The sequence below is a fragment of the Xenopus laevis genome, chromosome 3S (genome assembly GCF_017654675.1).
Source record: "Xenopus laevis strain J_2021 chromosome 3S, Xenopus_laevis_v10.1, whole genome shotgun sequence".
Lineage (NCBI taxonomy): Eukaryota > Metazoa > Chordata > Amphibia > Anura > Pipidae > Xenopus > Xenopus laevis.
The window spans coordinates 91,727,699-91,749,824 of NC_054376.1; the positions used below are offsets into that span (position 1 = coordinate 91,727,699).

Below are 22,126 nucleotides of genomic sequence, written 5' to 3' on the forward strand. Positions count from 1 at the left end.
ATGCGAGGCTCACCTGTCGGGTAGCTTGCGTTCGTAGAGGCTGCCGCCATGGGGGGATCTCCAGTAGGTGGAGCAGCGGAGGGCGCAGAAGGCACTTGAGCTAGCAGGACATCGAGTGCTTGCCCAATGCGAACCTGCTGGTTTTCGTAGTCCTCCATGCGGGATGCCAGTCCGCGGAGCGCTCGTCCGACATGAGGTGTGGCTTCCTCAGAAGGATCCATGGCCCGAAAATAATGTCAGGGAGCCGGGAGCCCCCTCTGGGGAGTAGTCCGGATCTAGGAGGAAGCCCCTCAGGAGGGATCAAGGTCGTGGTATCCAAGGGTAAGACAGGAGAATAAACAAAGTCCAAGCACAGGTCAAATGGCAGGCAGAGTATCAGCGAAGTCCAAGTCCAGGCAAGGGGTCACAACAAGGAATCAGGCAGATATAAGCAGGGGAAACAGCAAGGGAACCCAGGAATCACTCAGGGAACAGGATCCTATTTTCGGGCGCCATCTTGGCGCCTCAGGCGTCCTTTTATCTTTGAATTTGGCGCCCTTGCGCCAGCGCGCCTGCGACCGTCGCGCCGTGCTGGCGTCACAACGCCGGCGTCGGAACCCACGTGGGTTCCCTGGGCGCCGCCATCTTGGATTCTTCGCCGCCGGGAAGCGGACGCGACTCCTTGCGCTCCCGGCGGTCTTGACAGACAGTAAGGATTAACAGTTGTAATTTGCGAGGGGTTGTTTTGGACAAATAAATAAGCCATGTACACAAAACAAGTTACTAGAGCACAGATGACATCATATATCCCTAGAGAGTTATTCTGAAAACTAAGAAAAAAATGTTTGCTTAATCTAATGAAAATAAGAAACTTTCTAAATATTATCACTTAAAACTAGTCAAATTATTGTTCACTACTTGCCTCTTAGCAAACTTCCTCTTTACAGACAGACATGAACGTCTTTTATATTTTACTTTGGCTTTCATGATAGTTCCTCTTTAAAGCATTTAGCTGAGAATACATTGTTCTTTACAATGCATGAGAGATGTCACATTATTATCATTTTACTCCTGTATATGACTGTAAAATCGGAATACGATGCATAACATCATTATAGTGAATAATATTAATTACAGAATTAACAATGGATGGAGGGCACACCAATTAGCAAAATGTTAGGTAGAACAAAATCGGAGGGGCAGAAACCAGGAGTTACCCCCACATTAAGTAACTAAATACAAGACAATCTATGCATTAGGTTTGCACACTCAAAAAAAAATTCAAAGGCAAGAGTGGTATATAGAAAAAATGTTTTACCATTATGCAAAATCAACATACACTGTAGTGTTTTTTATGTCTATTTTGCATTACAGTAAAATGTTTTTTCTATATACCATTCTTGCCTTTGAATTTATTGTTTTTGAGTGTGCGAACCTATTACATAGATTGTCTATTATTAATTACAGGACAGTTTAAAACCTTTGTAGTTTAAGTACAATTACAATGACATGCTTCACCTAGAGCAGGGGTCCCCAACCTTTTTCACCCGTGAGCAACATTCAGATTTAAAAAGAGTTGGGGAGCAACACAAGCACGAAAGATGTTCCTGGGTGGTGCCAAATAAGGGCTGTGATTGGCTATTGGTAGCCCCTATGTGGACTGGCAGCCTACATGAAGTTCTATTTGGCAGTACATCTAGTTTTAAGCAACAAAAACTTGCCTCCAAGCCTGGAATTCAAAAATAAGCACCTGCTTTGAGGCCACTGAGAGCAACATCCAAGGGGTTGGAGAGCAACATGTCGCTCACAAGCTACTGGTTGGGGATCACTGACCTAGAGCAACCATAATCCCCAAATTAAATATACTGTACATAGACCTACATTTCTGTGAATATTGATCTGTGTGTGGTGTCCTAACGAGTGGTTTGGCTATTTAATATAGGTCAGCAGAATATGACCATACATGTGTGTGGCCACTTATGGTAATTCGGATGCAACGCAGCAATAACAGTGAAAACAAATGGGAAGAACTTTACTTCAGGTGGAATTAACAGAAAATGAATCAAGAGGAACAGATAAAGAGTCACCAGAGTTTGTACTGACCACTTCCCTTTTTTTAATCTCTCATTGTCTAGTCATTAAGTATTGTGCTAATTAACTGAGAATGTGTAGAAATGTACTGATCCTTGTATAGTATTGACTGCCCCCACTACTTCCTTACTTTTTTATCTTTTATACTCAAAAGAAAGAAAAGGAAAAAACAATACAATAGAAAACTATGACTTGCATGTGCTCAGGATGTAGCCTGACTGTGAATTAAGAATACCAGCTTTATAAACACAATACATGCAAAACATATGGAAAGCTGGATTCAACATACAACTCTTCTTTGTTCATAAGAACAACTAGTGGCACACAGGGCTTATGATCAGCTTTTCTCCACCTGCATTTTCCACTTATTTTGTGTTTTGAGGGGACAGCATGGAATGATGGGATGGGATCCCACTCTAATTGTTTAGTCATTAAGTATTAAACACTAATTGCGCCAATTAACTGGGAATATGTAGAGATGTATTGACCCTTGTATAGTATTCACTGCCCCCACTACTTCCTCACTTTTTGTATCTTTTCTACTCAAAAGAAAGAAAGGAAAAAAAAATACAATAGAAAACTATGACTTGCATGTGCTCAGGATGTAGCTTGACTGTGAATTAAGGATACCAGCTTTAGGGCAGGATCCCCCGGACGATCCCAGCGCAATCCGACGCGCTACGCAAAAACACAGGCGTCACGTCAGATGCAACGGAAATAAGGTAAGTAACGCTATTGTCAGATCGCGTCACATCAACAATGCAGCGTCTGCATCCGACAGTTGTGTCGCATTAACGCTGCGACATGATCCAACAATAGAATTACTTATCTTTTTTCCGACGTGACGCCTTTGTTTTTGCGCAGCGCTTCGGATCCCGCCGGAATCGTCCGTGGAGTCCTGCCCTTATAAACACAATACATGCAAAACATTTGGAAAGCTGGCTTTAACATACAACTCTTCTTTGTTCATAAGAACAACTAGCGGCACACAGGGCTAATGATTAGCTTTTCTCCACCTACATTTTCCACTTTTTAGAAAAGCTGGTTCGCTTCCATATGCTCCTTCTTACAAGTGAAGTGACAGGTATAATATCAGCCTGTTTGCAGACATGAGGAGCAGATTTTGGTGTGAAGTTAAAGTATGCATTTTTGAGACAAAATCTGCTCCGTGTGCCTGCACAGGCTTTCGCCCTGCCTGTTTCTGCCTGCATAGAAAACACTGATGGAGAAAAGCCAATCAGTAGCCCTAATGGTGGCCATATATACGTAGAGACCTATTCGTTTGGCGATTTCGCCAAACAAGTGGATCTCTCCCGATATGCCTATATTGAAATGGGCAATATCAGGCTGATCAGATCGTGGGCCTATCACCAAACGAGTGGATATCTCCCCGAAATGCCCACATTGAGGTGGGTGATATCGGCTGATCTGATCATGGGCCCTAGGGCCCAATGATTAAATCATAATGCAGCCAATATGGGCGGTCGGATCGTGGGACCGCATCAACGAACAGATGTGGCCATGATCCAACAGGCTTTTTATCCCTGCCAGATCGACATCTGTCCTGACTTTTGGCCAGATATAGATCAGGGAAACCTGTCAGAGGGCCCCACACACAGGCCAATAATCTGCCGATATCGGTCTGTCGGGAGTACATCAGCCCGTGTATTAGCTTAAGGGTGGTTGTGGTCCTCCAGGGAAGATGGATAGTGATCAAAACACCCCTCCATGCCATCAGTCACTTCTCATTTTGTTGGAAGGGAAGCCTTCTACCCTGGTAACTGGGAAATATGCTACGTTATAGCACAACATAGAGCCATAAAACTAGTTTCACTCAGTAACACTAACTTCTCCCTGTAAGGGCCAAGACAAAAAGATTCTTTGCACCATTGATCTTAGAACAAATAAAATATTTTGTACCTGTACTTGAAACCCATGGAGAGTGATACATGTAATCAGAGGCTCCATCAGACACCAAAAGATCCCCAGGAAACACTTCTAGGCCAGGCAAGCTTAATACCACAGAACTGCGTCTTCGTTCCAGCAGCCTTAGAAAATGAAATACAAAAACAATTAAGTCTGTTCAAGTAAGAAGCACTGTAAGATACAATTGGTCCTCTGATATCAGCAAAACCTTCTCTCCAAGACTGTTCCTCACACCAACATATTTTTTATGAAATGGGGTGCACAATTTCTTTAATAGTACTGCAATGCAGTTCATCTGATGCAGGGATACTGGAACAGTATGGTACAAACTATAAAAGCTCACACTACTATAAAAGCTCACACTACCTGAAGAGTCCATACATTTTATCCATTCTTAGCTCTAGAAAATTCATGCAGTAAATCATGCAAGATTAGAACTAAATATAACATGCTATAATTATTTGTAAAATATCACAGCATGGCGTCCAGATTAACTATGAGGCACTATAACAACTGGTTATTTTCTAGGTAAGGCTGTAATCAGAAAACACAAAATGCAGACTTTAAAATCAAGGGCATGAAAGTTCAAAGCAAGTTTCCAAAAGGAGTATGTGAATGCAACATATACTCTTATTAGAATAAGTAAATGCTGGTATGCATTAATAAAAGAGAGCTATATTAATCACACTACAATTGTTACCTTTCACAAATAATTTGAGGGAATAGGCATCCACTGTTCATATTATATATTGGCAAATATATGTGGGAAAATGTTAAAAATACAATTTAATTAAAAGGTATATCCGTATTGTACGATAACTTTGACCGCTTTAGCAATGAATACCATGTGAGACTGAATGCACTAAAATTAGTCAGATAAATAATCAATTATTACTTGGTATGTATTTTTTTTATTTAAATGGTGTTTATTTAATTACAGTCACCAAAACCTTTAGTCGCTGCTTTACAGGGCAGGAGGAATCCTTGCAAATTATAGGTTTGTTAGACTATGTGTTAGCTCATACCTGTTCAAAGTAATTCTACAATGTATTTAACCAGTATTTAATTAAATTCTGACTGCATGCTTATTAAACAAGTGGTTCAATTACCCATTTGCATCTTCATAATTAAGACATTCTGTTGTAGAACCATGCCCTGAATTATACTGTAGCTCACTCACTATTCTACGACGTTTAACCTACAATTTACAAGGAACTACATAAAGAATGTTTGATTACCAAAGATAATCATAACAATAGACTGGTCAAAGGTTTCAAGATTCCTTTTGATGAAGTAGAATTGATTTAATAGATAAACAAGAGGTGTGTAGGTTGTGAAACTTGCTGTCATTCCAGTGAAAGATACAAAGATGAAGTAAAGCAAATACAAATATTGATCAAGTGAAATCAGCTCCACATCTAAGGGTCAGGGCACACAGGCAGATTTGGGGAGATTAATCACTCGGTGACGAATCTCCTCTTCTTTGGGGCGACTAATCTCCCCGAACTGCCTTCTTCTGTCTTCCGCCGGCTATAATGAAAATTGCCGACGGGAAGGCACTCGGAGCGATTCGTTTCCAGAGTCGCCTGAAGTTTCCTCATGAGGCAACTTCGGGCGACTTTGGAAAACGAATCAATCTCCACAGCATCTCCAAAGCATTAGCCCCAAGTCTCCAACATTATTATCAAGCCTTTTTCTTTGGGGCGATTCAGTTTGGGATGTGGCCCAATCTTTTATGGCGGAGTTGGTATTCGTCCAAATCCTAAAATGATATATTAAGTTCATCCCTACCAAATATTGACTCATGTAATAATATGTTTGTATTATGTATTAGCACCTGCCCCTCCTTTCTAAATTAGACTGTGGTGTGTGTGTGTGATATTCAGTAAATAACAAATAATCTAACAAATAATCCAGTTCTAGCACATTATCCTTGAATTCGATTTTTCGAACTTCAAATTCCATTCAGTCAGCACTAGATCCCTTTTAAAGAATGTGTTTAGTGTGAAAGAAAGATACAACTGTCAGTTCAAGAGAGTAAATGGATATTTTCAACCACCAGCACTGCTGCAAATATCGGCAAACTTATAGTCAAAGAGCATCTTGAATATGTTTGCTGAAGGGAACATCCATTTTTAAGGAACACAAAAGTATTCTAAGAACTAATGGTTCTTACTTAAAGTGTGTCTCTTATGTACATATTAACATAGTATCTAATAGACAGAAAACTTGAGCGTTTCCTACTCTCATGAAGACAGATTATTGTGTAGAGGAAGATCCAAAGACAAACAGCTTTCCCAAAAGCAACAAAGAGAAGTGCAGGTTCAGAGGTTTGTAGCACCTGTCTCACAGGCCCAGACTGGGATTCAAAATAGACCCTGACATTCCAAGCACACACAGCTCCAAACAGATCCCACAGGCCCAATAAATAGTGACTGCCCATGGCATCTTTCTGCAGTCATGTGGTACATGTCAGAATCTAAAGTGTGGGTAATCACGTCTGCTAAACGTCCCTAAAATTACTCCAAAATCAAAAGAACTATTCCCATTGATTAAAAAGGCAATGCATGTGTGCTTCAACACAACCTGAAACTTTGCAAAATCAACCCTATGAAACACTGTGGGCTACGTTGTGCCTTGTACATCTCAAAGGCATGCAGCAGCTTCTAACACTTCTGATCATACACAATAATTTAAAGTTGTTTTTTATTAGCCAGGTACTTCCTAGAAGACTGATGTCCTATCTCTCTTCTCCAGTACAGTTTGTTCCCTCTCTGACCTCTCCTTACATAGAGGAATTTTTCCCTCTTTACCTCAATCTGCAGAATCAATGGTTGCTCTGGGCTCACTCACTTTTCCATGGCATAATACAGCTTTATCGATCTCCAAAGCATTAGCCCCAAGTCTCCAAGCCTTTTTCTTTAAAAGAAAGGTGGCAGTATCCCCTAAAGATATCTAAATTCTATTTCCTAGAATGAAACAATATTTAAAGGAATAGTTTGGTGTAGGGATGCACCGAATCCAGGATTCAGTTAGGGATTCGGCCATTTTCAGATTTGGTCGAATCCTTCTGCCCAGCCGAACCGAATCCTAATTTGCATATGGAAATTATGGGTGGGGAGAGAAATCGCGTGACTTTTTGTCAGAAAACAAGGTAGTAAAAAATGGTTTCACCGTCCCACCCCTAATTTGCATATTCAAATTCGGGTTCGGTATTAGGGCGAATCTTTAGCAAAGGATTTGGGAGTTCGGCCGAATCCAAAATAGTGGATTCGGTGCATCCCTAGTTCAGTGTGAAAATACAAACTGGGTAAATATATAAGCTGTGCAAAATAAAAAAATGTTTCTAATATAGTTAGTTAGGCAAAAATGTAATGTGTAAAGGCTGGAGTAAGCGGATGTTTACTATAATAACCAGAACACTACTTTCTGCTTTTCAGCTCTCTAACTCTGAGTTAGTCAATGACTTTTAAGGGGGTCACATGGGACATAACTGTTCAGTGAGTTTGCAATTGATCCTCAGCATTCAGCTCAGATTCAAAAGCAAGTCACTGATTGGTTACTGCCTGGTAATCAGTAAGAGAGCTGCAAAGCAGGAAGTAGTGATCAGGTTATTATGTTAGACATCCAGTCACTTCAGCCTTATACATTACATTTTTGTCTAACTATATTGGAAACATTGTTTTATTAACCTACCCAGTTTTTATTTTTATACTGAACAATTTCTTTTAAGAGGCAAATCGCTTTTGCACTGTATCTATTCTAATAGACTGCTACTGATAAATATGTTGTCATCAAATCTACTAATTAAGCAAAGATTATAGACTGGATATTATGCAAATGCATAATTAATGCTGAACATATTTCTGTGTGTAGATCAATACTAATAGTCCACTTCTCATTCCTGCCTGCCCACGAAACAAAAAAAAACATGATCATGTATATATATATATATATATACATTTTTCCCAGTGATTCAAGCTAATATTGAATAAGTACTACAGGCCATAATCCATAAATTTCTGAACATATGTTTTAATTAAGAAAAATCTTTTTTCTTTTTGTTATTTCTCAATTTAAGCCGGGCAAATGGAGAAATGAAAACAACTTTATGTTTCCAGCTTCCTGTGAAGCAGTTAATCACATATTTATTTTGCTCATATTGAAAAAGTTGTATATAGGTGTATACTGCCCCATATAGACAAATTCTGTCATTGTTGTAGCATTTAGAAAAACACTTTTAGACTTACCTTGAGTGATGTAGTTCTTTAATCTAAAAGACAGAAAAACAAGAATGATTACCTATTCCATTCATGCAGTAAAAGATTCCTTTAATTTAAGTAAATGAAATGGCTCAAGGTAAAATATATATTAAAGGCAATATTTACTAAAATATATTCCAATACGGCATATGGCTTTTGTTTGTAGGAGCTAAAATTGCAGTTTTTCCTAGTGTAAATACTGAAAGCCATGGCAAGACCAATTATTATTAATATTAACCTTGCTCGTCTTGCATGCTTCTTCTCAGGTTATTTAATCATCTGGCTTCTGCTACATTGTTTCTATAGTCACATTGGTAATGCTTACTGCAGTAATAACATTACACAAAAAAAAAAGAAAACCATGCAATATTTGTGATGAATGCATTTTGGAAAGCTGCTTAGAAATTATATTTTTTGTCATAAGGCAACAAGTGATTTTGGGCTCATACTACCTTTGGGTTAATTTATTTTATATTAAATATCTATTATATTTACCAACAGGTGGGATACATTGATTAGAGAAGTGCACTGTTGTTTGCATAAAATAACCATGCAACATGATATCATTATAATTACTGTTTTCTACCAAATCCCTGCTTGAGTATCGTTTCTGCTCCCTGTTCTGATATCCCAATGCTACAAACTTTGGCCTGGTGCAAAATGCACTGGCCTCTATGTTCTTGACCTTTAGCTGTAAGCAACTACACTTCATGTTTACAACCTACTAATGGACTTTACTTCTTACACCAGAGCCTGGCATTCTGCTTCTGCTAGAGGAATAGTCCAACTCTGGACATAAAGATCAGCGGTTTATAGCTGAAAAGAAAATACAAAGCAGTTTTCATGAGCACATGAGTGTGCCAATAAAAGAAAGGCCCTCTTGGCATAAAGTTTTAGAAAGCAGCCCAAGTCCAACATCATAGTGCAATGCATTGTGGTTTATGTAGTTCCTGCATGCTGTCTGTAAGCTGTGGAGAAGTTCTCAGTGTTTAGTTTCTCCTTCTCTGCCAGGATTTCAAATGATGCAGAAAGAGAAGAACTGTTAACCAGCTGGATTGCAGCATAGAAAATGGCATGTGTTCATTTTGAAGAAACAGGTAACTGTGATGGGTATATTAGGGGTTTCTGTGTTATGTGGGCCTCTTTATCAAATTTTGGTTTGGAAGAGTTCCCCTTTATACTTTAAACTATTAATTAATTATAAAAAAAAGTCTATATTTCTGGTGAACAATCTAAAAAACAACCGAAAAAAAAGTGTTTGGAAGGTGAACAACCCATTTAACAAGAGATGTTGCTCTTTTCAGGTAGCAGAGCACAACTGTATTCACTCCACTAGTGATCCTGCCCTTGTCCCAGTCCAGGAGTGATAAACTTTGCAGGGCAGCACTGGGTCTGGCCTGAAGAAGCAATTTAGTACTGCACAGGGCCAAATATTTTTTTTTTACTTAAACAAATTCAAAGTGGTGCCATTAGTATTTATATGTATTGTATTATACAGCAAAAAGTAAACAAAGAACTAAACACAAGCCTTTTTCACACCTCAAATGTTAAACAGAGGAATATATTTCTCCTTTAGACAATGCCAACCTTGGCTAATTGTGAATGACCCACCTTCTGTGCTACCACAAGCAGTCAACACAGCAAACATCAATTCATCAAACAATAATTGTGCCAGCAGACAAACAAAGAGGTGGTTGTTAGGACAGTTTAGTGCTGAATTGTTTTTAGAAAGAGTTACAGTGAATGATACAAGGAACAAACTGTTATAGATGTGTGCCATAATTTCCTTATGCAAGTCATGGCCTAAAGATCCATAAATCATTCAACGGCGTTCTACAAATAAGACAAGGTATATTGGTATATAACTAAATGCAGCATAAATTATTTCATGTCATAACGGCACAGGAGAGCAGAATAATGTGTTTTGTAGCCATGAACAAAGCATAGAAATGCTCATTAGAACTTCAATCTTCAAAAATCCCAGCAACTCTTTTGCAATAAAATGTAAAATGAGTGCACAATGTGGTCAATGGTCAGTTAAGAAGGATCCTGCTGGTTCTGGCATTCACTCACTTTCACACCCCACCCCCATTAAGCTTGGCATAAAGCAATAGAACATGCCATGCTTGTTCCATATCTCAGGTACACAGAGAAAAGGGGAACAGTTGTGCCCGCCCTAGTCTCACTGCAACCCACAATGTTTTATATACATTTTTCAGCAAAAGCAACTGAGAAAAAAAACAAGCCAATGCCAATAGAAAACACGCATTTTAATAGGGATGCACCAAATCCTGGATTTGGGCAAATCCAAGAGACTGGCCGAAATTAATCTGAACCCTATATAACCGCTGGTGTGCTGAAATCACGGAATTCATTTCGGTATTCCCAAAGACTGAAAAGCAGGGTTCAGTGCATTTTGGGGCCCATTTACTTAGTTCGAGTGAAGGAATAGAATAAAAAAAACCTTAGAATTTCGAATGATTTTTTTTGGCTACTTCAACCATCGAATTGGCTACTTCGACCTTCGACTTTGATGAAAAATCTTTCGACTATTCGATAATCGAAGAACTGTCTCTTTAAAAAAAACTTCGACCTCCTACTTCACCACCTAAAACCTACCGAAGTGCAATGTTAGCCTATGGGGAAGGTCCCCATAGGCTTTCTAATGTTTTTTAGGTCGAAGAAAAATCGTTTGATCGATAGATTAAAATCCTTCAAATCGAACAATTCGTTCAATCAAACTATTTGCGCTAAATCCTTCGATATTCGAAGTCGAAGGATTTACATTAGGCAGTCGAATATCGAGGGTTAATCAACCCTCGATATTCGACCCTATGTAGATCTGCCCCTTTAAGCAGCATTTTTGCAGTATTTAAAGGCAGAAATGCATTATTTATTTTGTTTTATCAGTAATATTGTTTGGTTGCATTTTAACCAAAACACACATTTTGCATTACTAACTGCCAAGGTATATGGCCTTAATGTTTATGTACCCATCCTACTGCCTTAAGAAATCTTACCTTGGTGCTTTGGTTGCTAGAATCATCATCCTTATAGATTTCTGTAGTGGGCCCAATAATGCAGATGTTCTCTGGATTCCCCACTAACTGGTCAACAGCAAACGACTGATTGTGTAAGAGGGCGTCATCTGGGCAATCGTCATTCATGTTTTCCTCTGGGTCTTTTGGAATATCAGCGCCATCGTTTTCAGAAACAGACACCTCTTCTGGGTTATCAGAAGAGGATGGTGATGTAGAGACTGTACTTTGGGGGCTCCATGGTGGACTATCCCAGAGATGTCCAGCTAAATTATTTAATGCAGATTGCTCCTTTGAGGTTGGGAACTTGGTAACATCAAAAATGTCTTGTAATGGCATAAAATGCCCAGCTGTGTTTTTTCTTAGCCTTCTTAAGGTGGGAGAAGTAGAAATCCTTGCACGAGCTTGTCTATCAAATTGAAAAGGTGTGTTATAAATCCCATCAGCATCATTTGGAGGAAACATTAAAATAAGGGGAGGGATATTGTGAGTTTTCCTGTGCACCGTTTCTGTGGTTGGCTTTGTAGTGTGGTTTGGACATATCTGTACCTCTTTTGTCATGGAATTACCTCCTGATGTGTGCACTTCACCAGATGGGTCAATAAGTTCACACACTATTCCATTTCCAACCTTCATTTCATATTCAGTAGTGGTAAAAACCTCTTCATTCATCACAGAAAAGAACATAGGCAGAGGTTCCTCCATGTTTAAGCATCTCTTAACATTCAGAGTTTCTGTGTAAAAAAGAAAACAATGGCCTAAAAATTACAAAGTAAATAAGCAACAACCATCCCCCTCTCTCTCTCTAATATATATTGAGAAAGGTCCCAAAGTGGACCGAAACGTCAAGTTGGCTGTTTATATGCTCACATAAAATATAATCTTTATTTATAAGTCCCGGTGTTGCTGGTCTTCTCTGAAAATATATGAACTGTGCACACACATATATATATATATATATATATATATATATATATATATATATATATATATATACACACACACACATATATACACACACACACAAATATAGTGTGGAACATGAATTTATTTATTCCACACTGCTGTGGCTGAAATATAAAATAAACATGAAAAATAAGAAGAAGAAAATATGATTTATTGACACAATGAGAAAATACTATGTAATGAAACTGTAAATTAGGGGGGTTATTTACTAAAAAAAAACAGTTCTAATCCACATTTTTTTTGGGAAAAGACCATAAAATCATGAAAAAATACGAATGGTTTGATTTTTTCTGATATGACACCCGAAAACCATAGATTCTTTGGATTATTTTAAGAAACCCAGAGCAGATCATAATATCTTCCAATTGTAAAATGGACCATTGACTTTTATATCACCTCGACAGGTTTGAGATGAGTATTTTTTTATTCAGACTTTTAGCAGCCTTTCTAAAATTATTGGTTGCTTCTAGTATGTCTTAAAAGTACAATGTTTCACTTAAATACTTAGTAACTAATTGTCACCTAGCAGAGCTCACAGTGCTTCGGTTTCCACAATTCCATGAGAGATAGTAGGGTATTTCACAATTCTGGCTATAAAGTTCATAACACATTATCGTCCTGAAGATTGTTATCTAAACATTTTTTTTTATAAACGACAGACTGGGTTTTTTGTGCTTGATAGTGTATTAATGAATATTACAGGTACAATTTTGTGAGCGATCATCAAAATGTTCTAGTCTATCTATTTTCTTTGGAATATTTGGGATTCAAGAAGGCAAATAGTATTGTCTACAAACCTTAAGAAGCAATAACTTTTATAATCTCTGAAAACAAGAATTCCAAGTCAACAAAGGAATAATTGTATTAGACAGGTTTTTTTGACAGACTACAAAGAACTTCAATTAGCATGCATAAAGAAACGTGCCTTAATTGGTTACTATCCATGCAACAACAAAAGACTTAATTAGTTTAAATAATGTGTTTCAGAGCACTTTGGCAATATACTTCATGATGGCAGTGCCGATGGCATAGGTGTTCTTCTTACAAGGAGAAAGTTAGCCCAGTTTGAAGCCTGCTGATTGTGGGATCATCACAGCATATTTGCTCCTATATAGCCAGTACTGGAGAGCCTAAACAGCTGCCATTAACAAAAACAAGTCTCAGGGATCAATCTCACCTTATCTATTATACTGTATGTAAATATAATATCCCAAACATCTGCATTGCAACTGCAGAAAGTAGGGAGCTATAGTTCTCCTTTACTTCCTCATCTGCCAGTAATCTATGCACTAGCTGCTAAGGTGCATCAGCAAATGATATTTTCAAATCTGTATGATCAACAAACCAACCAATATCCATGTTACATTGATTTTGGTCAGGATCTTTCACTTATTGTACATGAATCAAAAATTTGACAAACACTCTCAAGCAACAGGTCAATCTAGTTACAAGTGATGAGCGAATCTATCCAGTTTTGCTTCGCCAAAAATCCACCAAACTATGAAAGCCACGAAAATATTCTCGAAATATGCTGGAATGAAAAAAACGCTTGCGGCATGGCACTCACGTCGCTTCGTTTTCCGAAGCCGCCCGAAGTTTCCTTGTGAGGCAACTTCGGGCAACTTCGGAAAACAAAGCCCTGTGAGTGCCATGCCGCAGGCGTTTTTTCATTCTAGCAGGCAGAAGACAGGGGGAAGCAGTTTGGGGAGATTAGTCGCCCCAAAGAATAGACGATTAGTCGCCCCAAAGAATAGACGATTAGTCGCCGGGCAACTATATCTCCCAGAATCTCCAGGTGTGACCTTACCCTTATGGTGAACAATCTGAAACAACTGAAAAAATTTTTTGGAAGTTGAACAACCCCTTTAAGCTATGAGTGGCATCACAGTTTCCCCAAGAGACTTTCTTATCTTGAATTGTTACTATTGTTTCTTTGCTAATCTTAAACTGTTACAAATGTATCAAAGTGCAGCTGCTCCATGTTCCGGACAAATATCTTATTATCATTAAGTTTCAGAAACGTATCTTTTTCTGGCATCAGTGCAGGAGATGAAAGAAAAAATGGGCCATTTCAGTAAAAAAAAACCTGGACTGCGAATTAAACTGCCAAAATGGAACTGTTGGGAGGTATGTTACTATTTACGTCTTTGCTCGTGTTTTGCTGCCCACCAGCCCAGATGCAAATCACACAGAACACATAAGGTAGTTATTGCTCTATGTGTGCCACTGCATTTCGTGTCATCCAATATCTATCCCGCATAGTTTCCAGTAGACAGGGAAGTAGTTATCAGATACTTCTGTTTGGAAATCTGTTGTGCATGGAAAAGTCTATCCTGATTGCACACAATAGAAACTACTTATTTCTAGTAATTTACCAATTGTTTCCCTTTAAGTAGAGGTGGACACAACAGCCTATCTTAATAGAAAAGGTAATTACCCCTCATTGAATGGGTACATAATATGCATTCTTGGCACAAGATGAAACAAATAACATACAGCTAATAAACAGTTAAACCAACAGAATATGTGTTAAAGGGGTGGTTCACCTTTAAGGTAACTTTTATTATGTTATATAGAACGGACAATTCTAAGAAACTTTTCAATTGGTTTTCGTTATTTTTTTTTTTATAGTTATTTGTCTTTTTCTTGTGATTGTTTGCAGCTTTCAAATGGACGTCGCTGTCCCCTTCTAAAAAACAAATGCTCTGTAAGGCTACAAACGTATTGTTATTGCAACTTTTTATTACCGATCCTTCTATTCAGACTCATATTCATATTCCAGTCTCTTATTTAAATCAATGCATGGTTGCTAAGGTAACTTGGGCCCTAGTTACCAGATTGCTTAAAATGCAAATGGAAGAGCTGCTGAATAAAAAGCTAAATAACTCAAAAACCTTCAATAATAAAACAAATTGCAAATTATCTCAGAATGTCACTCTCTACATCTGAAAGGTGAACAACCCCTTTAAACAGCTGACTACACCCAAAAGCAAAATGTCATGTTCCAATAACACTTTTCCATTTCACGTCATCTCTAAATAGAACTCTTTGCTTTGTGATCATTTGCATATTTTAAGTGGAATTTTCATGTCACAAAGGGTGATGAAGCGCAATGTAATAAAAATATTCTTATTTTTCATACTGTAAATCAGTAAGGTATATTCCAAGTACAGGAATGGAATCTGTTATTCACAAACCCATTAGCCAAATTACATTTTTTTTAAAAAGGATTTCCTTTTGCTTTTTAATATTAAAACAGTACATTGATCCGAACTAAGATATAATGAATCTTTATTGAAGGTACACCAATCGTATTGGGGTTTATTTAATGTATGAGTGTTCTTTTAGTAGACTTGGGATATAGTGATCCAAATTACAGAAAGACCCCTTATCCAGAAAACCTCAGGTCCAGAGTATTCTGGATAACAGGTCCAATTCCTCTACTCACTTTCTACCCGGGAGATACATGCAATAGCATTAGGAATATAAATCTTCTATTTTATCTCCAGATTTCCACATACACAGATGTATTTTTTTCATGCAGTCCTCTGATACTTAAGTACAACTCCAAAGAACAGAGAACACAAGACAAGCATGGATTTTCCTTAGCGCTAGTTGATTGACAGCAACTACGGTATGAAGTGCTGAGAGAAGATCTTATCTACTAGTGTGTGTTTTCAGGAGACAATCCTGTCCCAAAGGCTAGTGCAGCTGTAGTACTGCTGTGCTTTTTTAATGTAGCCAGTGAGCAAGTGTTTAGAGCCGTGATAAAGTTGAAATGCCTCATTTTTCATCAAACACAACGCAGCAATAAAATTACAATAATAATATAAATGCTCATCAAAAGATTCCTTCGCATCTCTGCACAGACAAAACTTGTGTAACACATAACACAACAGAAATGTAGTTCAGAGTCATCTAACGTGGCTTATGTGACTGCATGGAGTACAAAAACTTGCTAAGGCATGGGATCTATTATACAGAAAGCTTATCATTATCATTTTATAATACACAAAAGCCATGAATATCTTGTAAATTATACCCTTATAAACGGTGAGTAGTGATGTCATCAGTTATAAACGGTGAGTAGTGATGTAATTTCTGTCACATGACTCACTAAAATTAGTATATTATAATAAAGTACCCCCAGTTGTAAAATATAAGGATATTATAAGTTACCGAGGAGTTCCATGACCTGTATAAAAACACTCGGCCTTCGGCCTCGTGTTTTTATATGGTCATGAAACTCCTCGGTAACTTATAATATCCTTATATTTTACAAGAGGGGGTACTTTATTCACTATATTATTAACAAGCAATTCCTCACATTTTAAGAATTTGTGTTTTCTCTGTACTAATTAAATTCCCTTGCACCTGATGAACTAAGTTGGGCTAAACCCATACTGACAGCAAAGCAGTCCTGTGTGTTTTGAGCGGCTTTCAGCAATGGTGCTCCAGATTATGGCAAAGCAGAAAAGTCCAGGTCCCATTCATTCCACATAATAAATTCCCTAGACAAGTGATATCCCATGCACATTACCATTATCAGAAATGTTCACATTTGAAATGACAGATCAGAGGCAGATAAGGAAGGATGCACAGTAGTCACTATGTCAGATTCAGGCATTTTAACTTAAATAAGGGGTAATCCACTTACTGCTCCGTCAGCTGCGGATTCAATGACTCCATATCTGCTATGGCTTGTGTTGAATGCAAGCTCCCTGGAGAGAAGGCAACAAACAGGCAGCAGCCCAGCCCTGCTCTATTCTCCTCCTGGCTCTCCCCCAGCAGCTCAGCCACTACTAAAGCCTCCGCTCACAGATACAACATTTCTAACACTCCTTTTTGCTGCACAGGTCAGAGAGGTGGAGGCTTGTGGGTACAATGCAGCCAAGCGAAACTGTGCCTCACACACGACCCCCCTGCTTCTCTCCTCAGTCACTTTGCATAGTGCCGGCCATTGCTGACACAGGCAACTGCCTCAAAATGTGTTCTTTTTAGTGTAAATGAACTAACATGAGGCACTGAGGCAGGCATAACAGGAAACAGGTTCCTCTGGTGATATTGAAGACATCTGACAGAACTACTTTCACCCACACTTGTTAATCCCCACCCTGAAGCTGAAGTGGTGAAGTAGTGTGAGAATGTCTTTTTAACAATATAAATATAGCTTTATTGGGAGACCTCAGTCATGCGGGAGAATGAGGGATAAAGGCTTAGGTGTGGTAAAGCAATACCGAGCAAATGAGGGAAGCAGCTATAAAAGCAATACAAAGGCATTTCATTCACTTTCTCTACAAAACACAGATAAAGGTAGAACAGGGCTGTACATAGGGTTGTCACCTGGCCGGTAAAAATTATGCTTGATGGCAACGTTATTAATATGAAAGAACTGCAAAAATATAATTGTTTTCCAGAAAAGGTGGCAACCCTAGCTGTACATCACAATGCCAGGGGCCATAGCTATCTCTCTAAATGAACATACCACAGAGTATTTGGTGCTGTACTTGATGTCTGGTCTGTTGTAACCAGCGCCGATACTTATGAGGAAGCCGCCTGAGGCTGCTCCTCAAATGCCGCCCTCCTCGCTGGCAGGAACACTAGTGCGAAGAGCGCAATTGTGCTCTCTTGCTGTAGTAAAGCCAAATTTCAGGTTTCAAAACTGGAAATTCGGCTCTTAAAGGTACCAGGAGCGGCTTTTTGCCACCCCTGGAAACCTACCTGGCGCTGCCGCTTGAGGTGAGTTGCTCAACTCGCCTCATTGGTGGAGTGCCCCTGGTTGTAACCAGTGCTTGAATTGGAGTGAAAAAAATGGAGGGATGTTCTGTGTGGTGAGCGTAATGTGGTGTCCTAAAACAAGCCCCTCACATAACCATAAGCCACACCCATTATTATAATAAGCCTCAGGCACCAATACTTTCTGGTTTCACCCATACAAAACCATTTTGTTATTTCCTTCTAATGCATACTTAGATGCCCAGCATGCATAGATGCCTGTGTATTATGTGTCATAACATAACACAACCCCATCATATTGTATATTACCCAAGATTATTTCATATATATCATATCTATCCTTCATCTGCTGCTGTTTAATACTGTCATTTTCTCTTTTTATCTCCCTTGCTTTCTTCTCTCCTTTTTGCTATAATATAACCCTCTCTGATGCCTCCACCTTCTTTATATGTTTAAAGGAGACATATAGGATAAATGAAAAAACCCTAATTTTGTAATTAATTATGAGTAAGATATGGTGTTGCTTTTACATGGTGCTTAAAATTTATTTTGTCTTTAAAAATAGCCCCTTTATTGGAACTCCCTATAGATGTTCACTGGTCCCTGTCTGTGTTTCTAATGAGGGATGGGCGTGTCCTAACAGTCCCTGCCAGAAGCACAGTAGGAGGGGGACAGCGAATCACAGCCCTGAAGTCACACAAGCACAGACAGGCTTCAGTTCCCTATCAGGTCCTGCTAGCTGCTGATTTTCAGAAATATTCAATAAATCAGCCTGAAACACTACTTTATTAAGCACAATTCCTCTATATCTAAATGAGTATAATGCACTGGTATGTTCTTATTTTTTACACAAAATGTCTCCTTTAAAACTGCTCTACATGGAAACAAACAAAGCTGCTTGAGTTCTGCACGGCTGGGAAGAAAGGCAGAGGCTCCCCTTGCTGTTCATAAGTATGATTTTTCCACTGCAGAGCAGTTAGGGACAGTCTGACAATTCCTATCCACCGCTGTAAAAAACAGACTCAGTAACACCACCAGCTCATGCTTTTCAGCGGACAAGTTCTGCAAGCTCTTTGGCTCAGCATTATATGTGTCCTGGGTTGGGGGGGGGGTGTATGTGGGAAGGGTGGTGCTATGGCCCACTAATAGAAAGCCGGACTTTGGATTTTGTGGCCGGGTTTGTGGTGGTGAAGGTGGTAGGTGGGGACGGAGGCAATAAACTCCTTTCATGGACAAAGGGAAAGACTTTGGCAGGGCTGGGTTTTTGGGTGGGAATTATGGACAGAGGAAGGAATCTGAGACGGTTTGTTGTATGGTGGTGGAAGAAATTGACAATTTTTTACTGATTGATGGTAAATAGTTGCAAACAAGTTTGATTTAGCTGAGCTGATTAATGTAAATTGATAAGTTTATACTAAATAAAAAAATTCCTATCCACCAAAGTAAATGAATTGAGAATTTCACTGCATACAGTCAGGTTTCTTATAAAAACTGTACATATTTTTTAATTAAAGTATATTGCAGATATGTTTCTTTTTCATTAAAGAAAGTAAAAATGGGATTTTATTTTCTTGCCTTTACGTAAGGTGCCTTTGTGTTCCAGTGTAAATGTTGTCCCTGCATTATTCGTATGAGCAATAGATTCCTCAGCATTTTTACATATTGTCTAACCCATCCATACAGAGAACACTCCCACACACTGCCTGTTTCCCATCTACAAAAAATAAACCTTCAAAATCAGATTGCAAAAGTGCGAAAAATGGAGGCAAATCTGCTTGCTTCTTGTGTTTGTAAGAATTGCTGTGGATTTCTGTTGGCAGAGAACCCCATAACTGCCTCCAGCTGCTCCCATTGACTTCAATGGGTGACTCATGTAAGTGCAAAAATGTGCGTGTAACACTGATGTCTACACTTCTAGGTGATCTATTTATGTCAATGGGGGAGAAATACTATGTGCAACATTACTATAAGTAGGACAGTTCCCTGTTCATAAATACAGTAAAGAGAGGGGACCTATCATAAATCCACTAATGCCTTATTCACCATAAGATATTTGCAGGAATCCAAGGGCATCCCTTAAAGTTAGAAAATTACTCTTTTATAGTAAGAGTTGTGAAGTTGTATAATTCTGTCGTGAAGATATCATGCCAATAGTTTCAAGAAAATGCCTCATTGTTAAGCGAAAAAAGAAATGGTTACTGAAATTAACTTTTAGAACAAAGCTGATGCAGGGACTGGTCTAGTCAACCTTTGGAGTCAGAGAGGAATTGTTTTTTTCCTCTGAGGCAAATTGGAGTCATATTTAAATGTTTTTTTTTTCTATTTTTGCTTCCTTGGCTAGAAATTATGAGTTTCACTTGAACAAAAGGTTGAACTTGATTAATGTGTGTCTTTTATCAGCCTCATCTATTATGAAACTGTATAATATAGGAATGTCCAGCCTGAAGCCTTCCTGTTGCCGTATTGCGTATCCTACCTGTTGAACATCCTTACAAAAGAATAAATGACAAAGCAGGAACTAACCCATTATATTTGGAGGTAACATAAGGTAACATTCGTGTCATTAATTCACACAATGTGAACGTGTGGTTGTTGTGAAAATTTCCCCATGTACAGATCCGCCAGGAACTTCTGTGTTTTGCCGCCAGCAAAAATATTCAAGAAACTGCTTAAAAAATTAGCCCAAAAAAAAAATATTCAACGTGTAACAAAACAAAATGCTGCACAAAAAAACTTGCAACAAACGCATATGTCATTTTATCCTTCCCTTCTCCTTCCACATCAATCTGAGCCATCACATGTGTATATATATATATATATATATATATATATATATATATATATATATATATATATATATACACACACATAACTATATGGTTTACAAAGCACCTGGGTATTATCTGTTGGTGGTTAGATTTTTATTAGCTGTGCCTGTGTTAGTAAACTATTAGTAATATATAATCTATAGATGGTACTTTTTGCTGAAACAGTAACATAGCGCAGTAGTAGATACCATTGCCAGTCGCCAGACTTAATGTAAAATATTCACAGACAAGAAATTGGCAACATGGAAGCCTAGTGGATAGGAAGTACTACTCAATAAAATAAATTTGACAAAAGCCATTTGCAAATTTTTCAACATTTTGTGAATTGTTTCGCCGAAGTGAAATGGGACAGATTCGCTCATCACTACTCCTCTGCTTCTTGATAAGCCAAAAAGCAATACTAAGCAAAATACTCAATTAATTGGTTTCACTTCACTGCATTGTTTGTAGGCAGGGCAAATCCTAGCCTAGCTTAGAGACTGCAATTTATAGTACATAAATTGAAAATCACCCCAGGGACATTACATGTGCAGGGATATTGCCACCTATAACTATGAAATAGAATTCATTAAGTTTCAAGTGCTGTGTTCAGCTGTTATCAGCGTGAGAAAGTTTGGGAAGTATATTTAATTGCATACTTCATGTCCTGCTGTGCTTTTGTCAGAGATCCAGGGGCTTTTTGTGCAGAAGGATTTTGTTCACCAAATAGTATATGAAGTATCCTTAAAGCTCTTGAATTTGCAACTAAATAATACATTATGTTTATACGGTAGCTATAAATATTTCATTCTTTAATATTTGTGTTTCAGTGGATTTTAGCTGGGCATTTTCATTTAGTGTCTGCAATCTCCCATTTCATTGAATGCTTGAAAATGGAAGCCCTGGCACTTTTCAACATGACAGAGACCATGAATGCACTTTAAGGGCTCTTACTGACGAGCAGTTGAAGCTGCACTCCCCTGTGTTCCGTTTTTCTGTGTTCAGCCGCAGGGGAGCGCAGGAATAGACGCATTTAGCTTTTTCCAATGGGGCTGTATGCGTGTAGGCGCAGAAAGCAGGAAAAATGCAGCATGTTGCGTCTTAACTTGCGTTCAGCGCCTACATGCGCCTGTGTGAGTACAGCCCCATTGAAAAAAGCTGAATGCGTCTATTTCTGCGCTCCCCTGAGGCAGAAAAACGGATTGCAGGGGAGCGCAGCTTCAACCGCTTGTCAGTAAGAGCCCTAATGCTGAAAGAAATACAGAGGCTAAATCTCACCTGTGTGCTTTCATACAAAGACCAACCAGGTAAACTCTCCACC

General features: G+C 38.6%; 1 protein-coding gene across 4 annotated transcripts in view; it reads right to left on the minus strand.

Annotated features, from left to right (window-relative positions):
• plekhg7.S (pleckstrin homology and RhoGEF domain containing G7 S homeolog) overlaps nt 1-22,126 on the minus strand; it is a 55,190-nt gene that overhangs the window by 22,881 nt on the left and 10,183 nt on the right. The window contains exons 1-4 of one of the 4 annotated variants that reach the window (XM_041588635.1): nt 16,920-18,020; nt 11,279-12,054; nt 8,247-8,269; nt 3,991-4,118 (exon numbers count right to left, since the gene is read on the minus strand). In XM_041588635.1, coding sequence (XP_041444569.1) covers nt 3,991-4,118; nt 8,247-8,269; nt 11,279-12,001 — 874 coding nt within the window. In that variant the 5' untranslated portion in view covers nt 12,002-12,054; nt 16,920-18,020. Of the gene's footprint in view, nt 1-3,990; nt 4,119-8,246; nt 8,270-11,278; nt 12,055-16,919; nt 18,021-22,126 lie in introns of those variants that run through there. The other 3 variants (XM_018256019.2, XM_018256022.2, XM_018256020.2) reach the window with 3 other exon arrangements.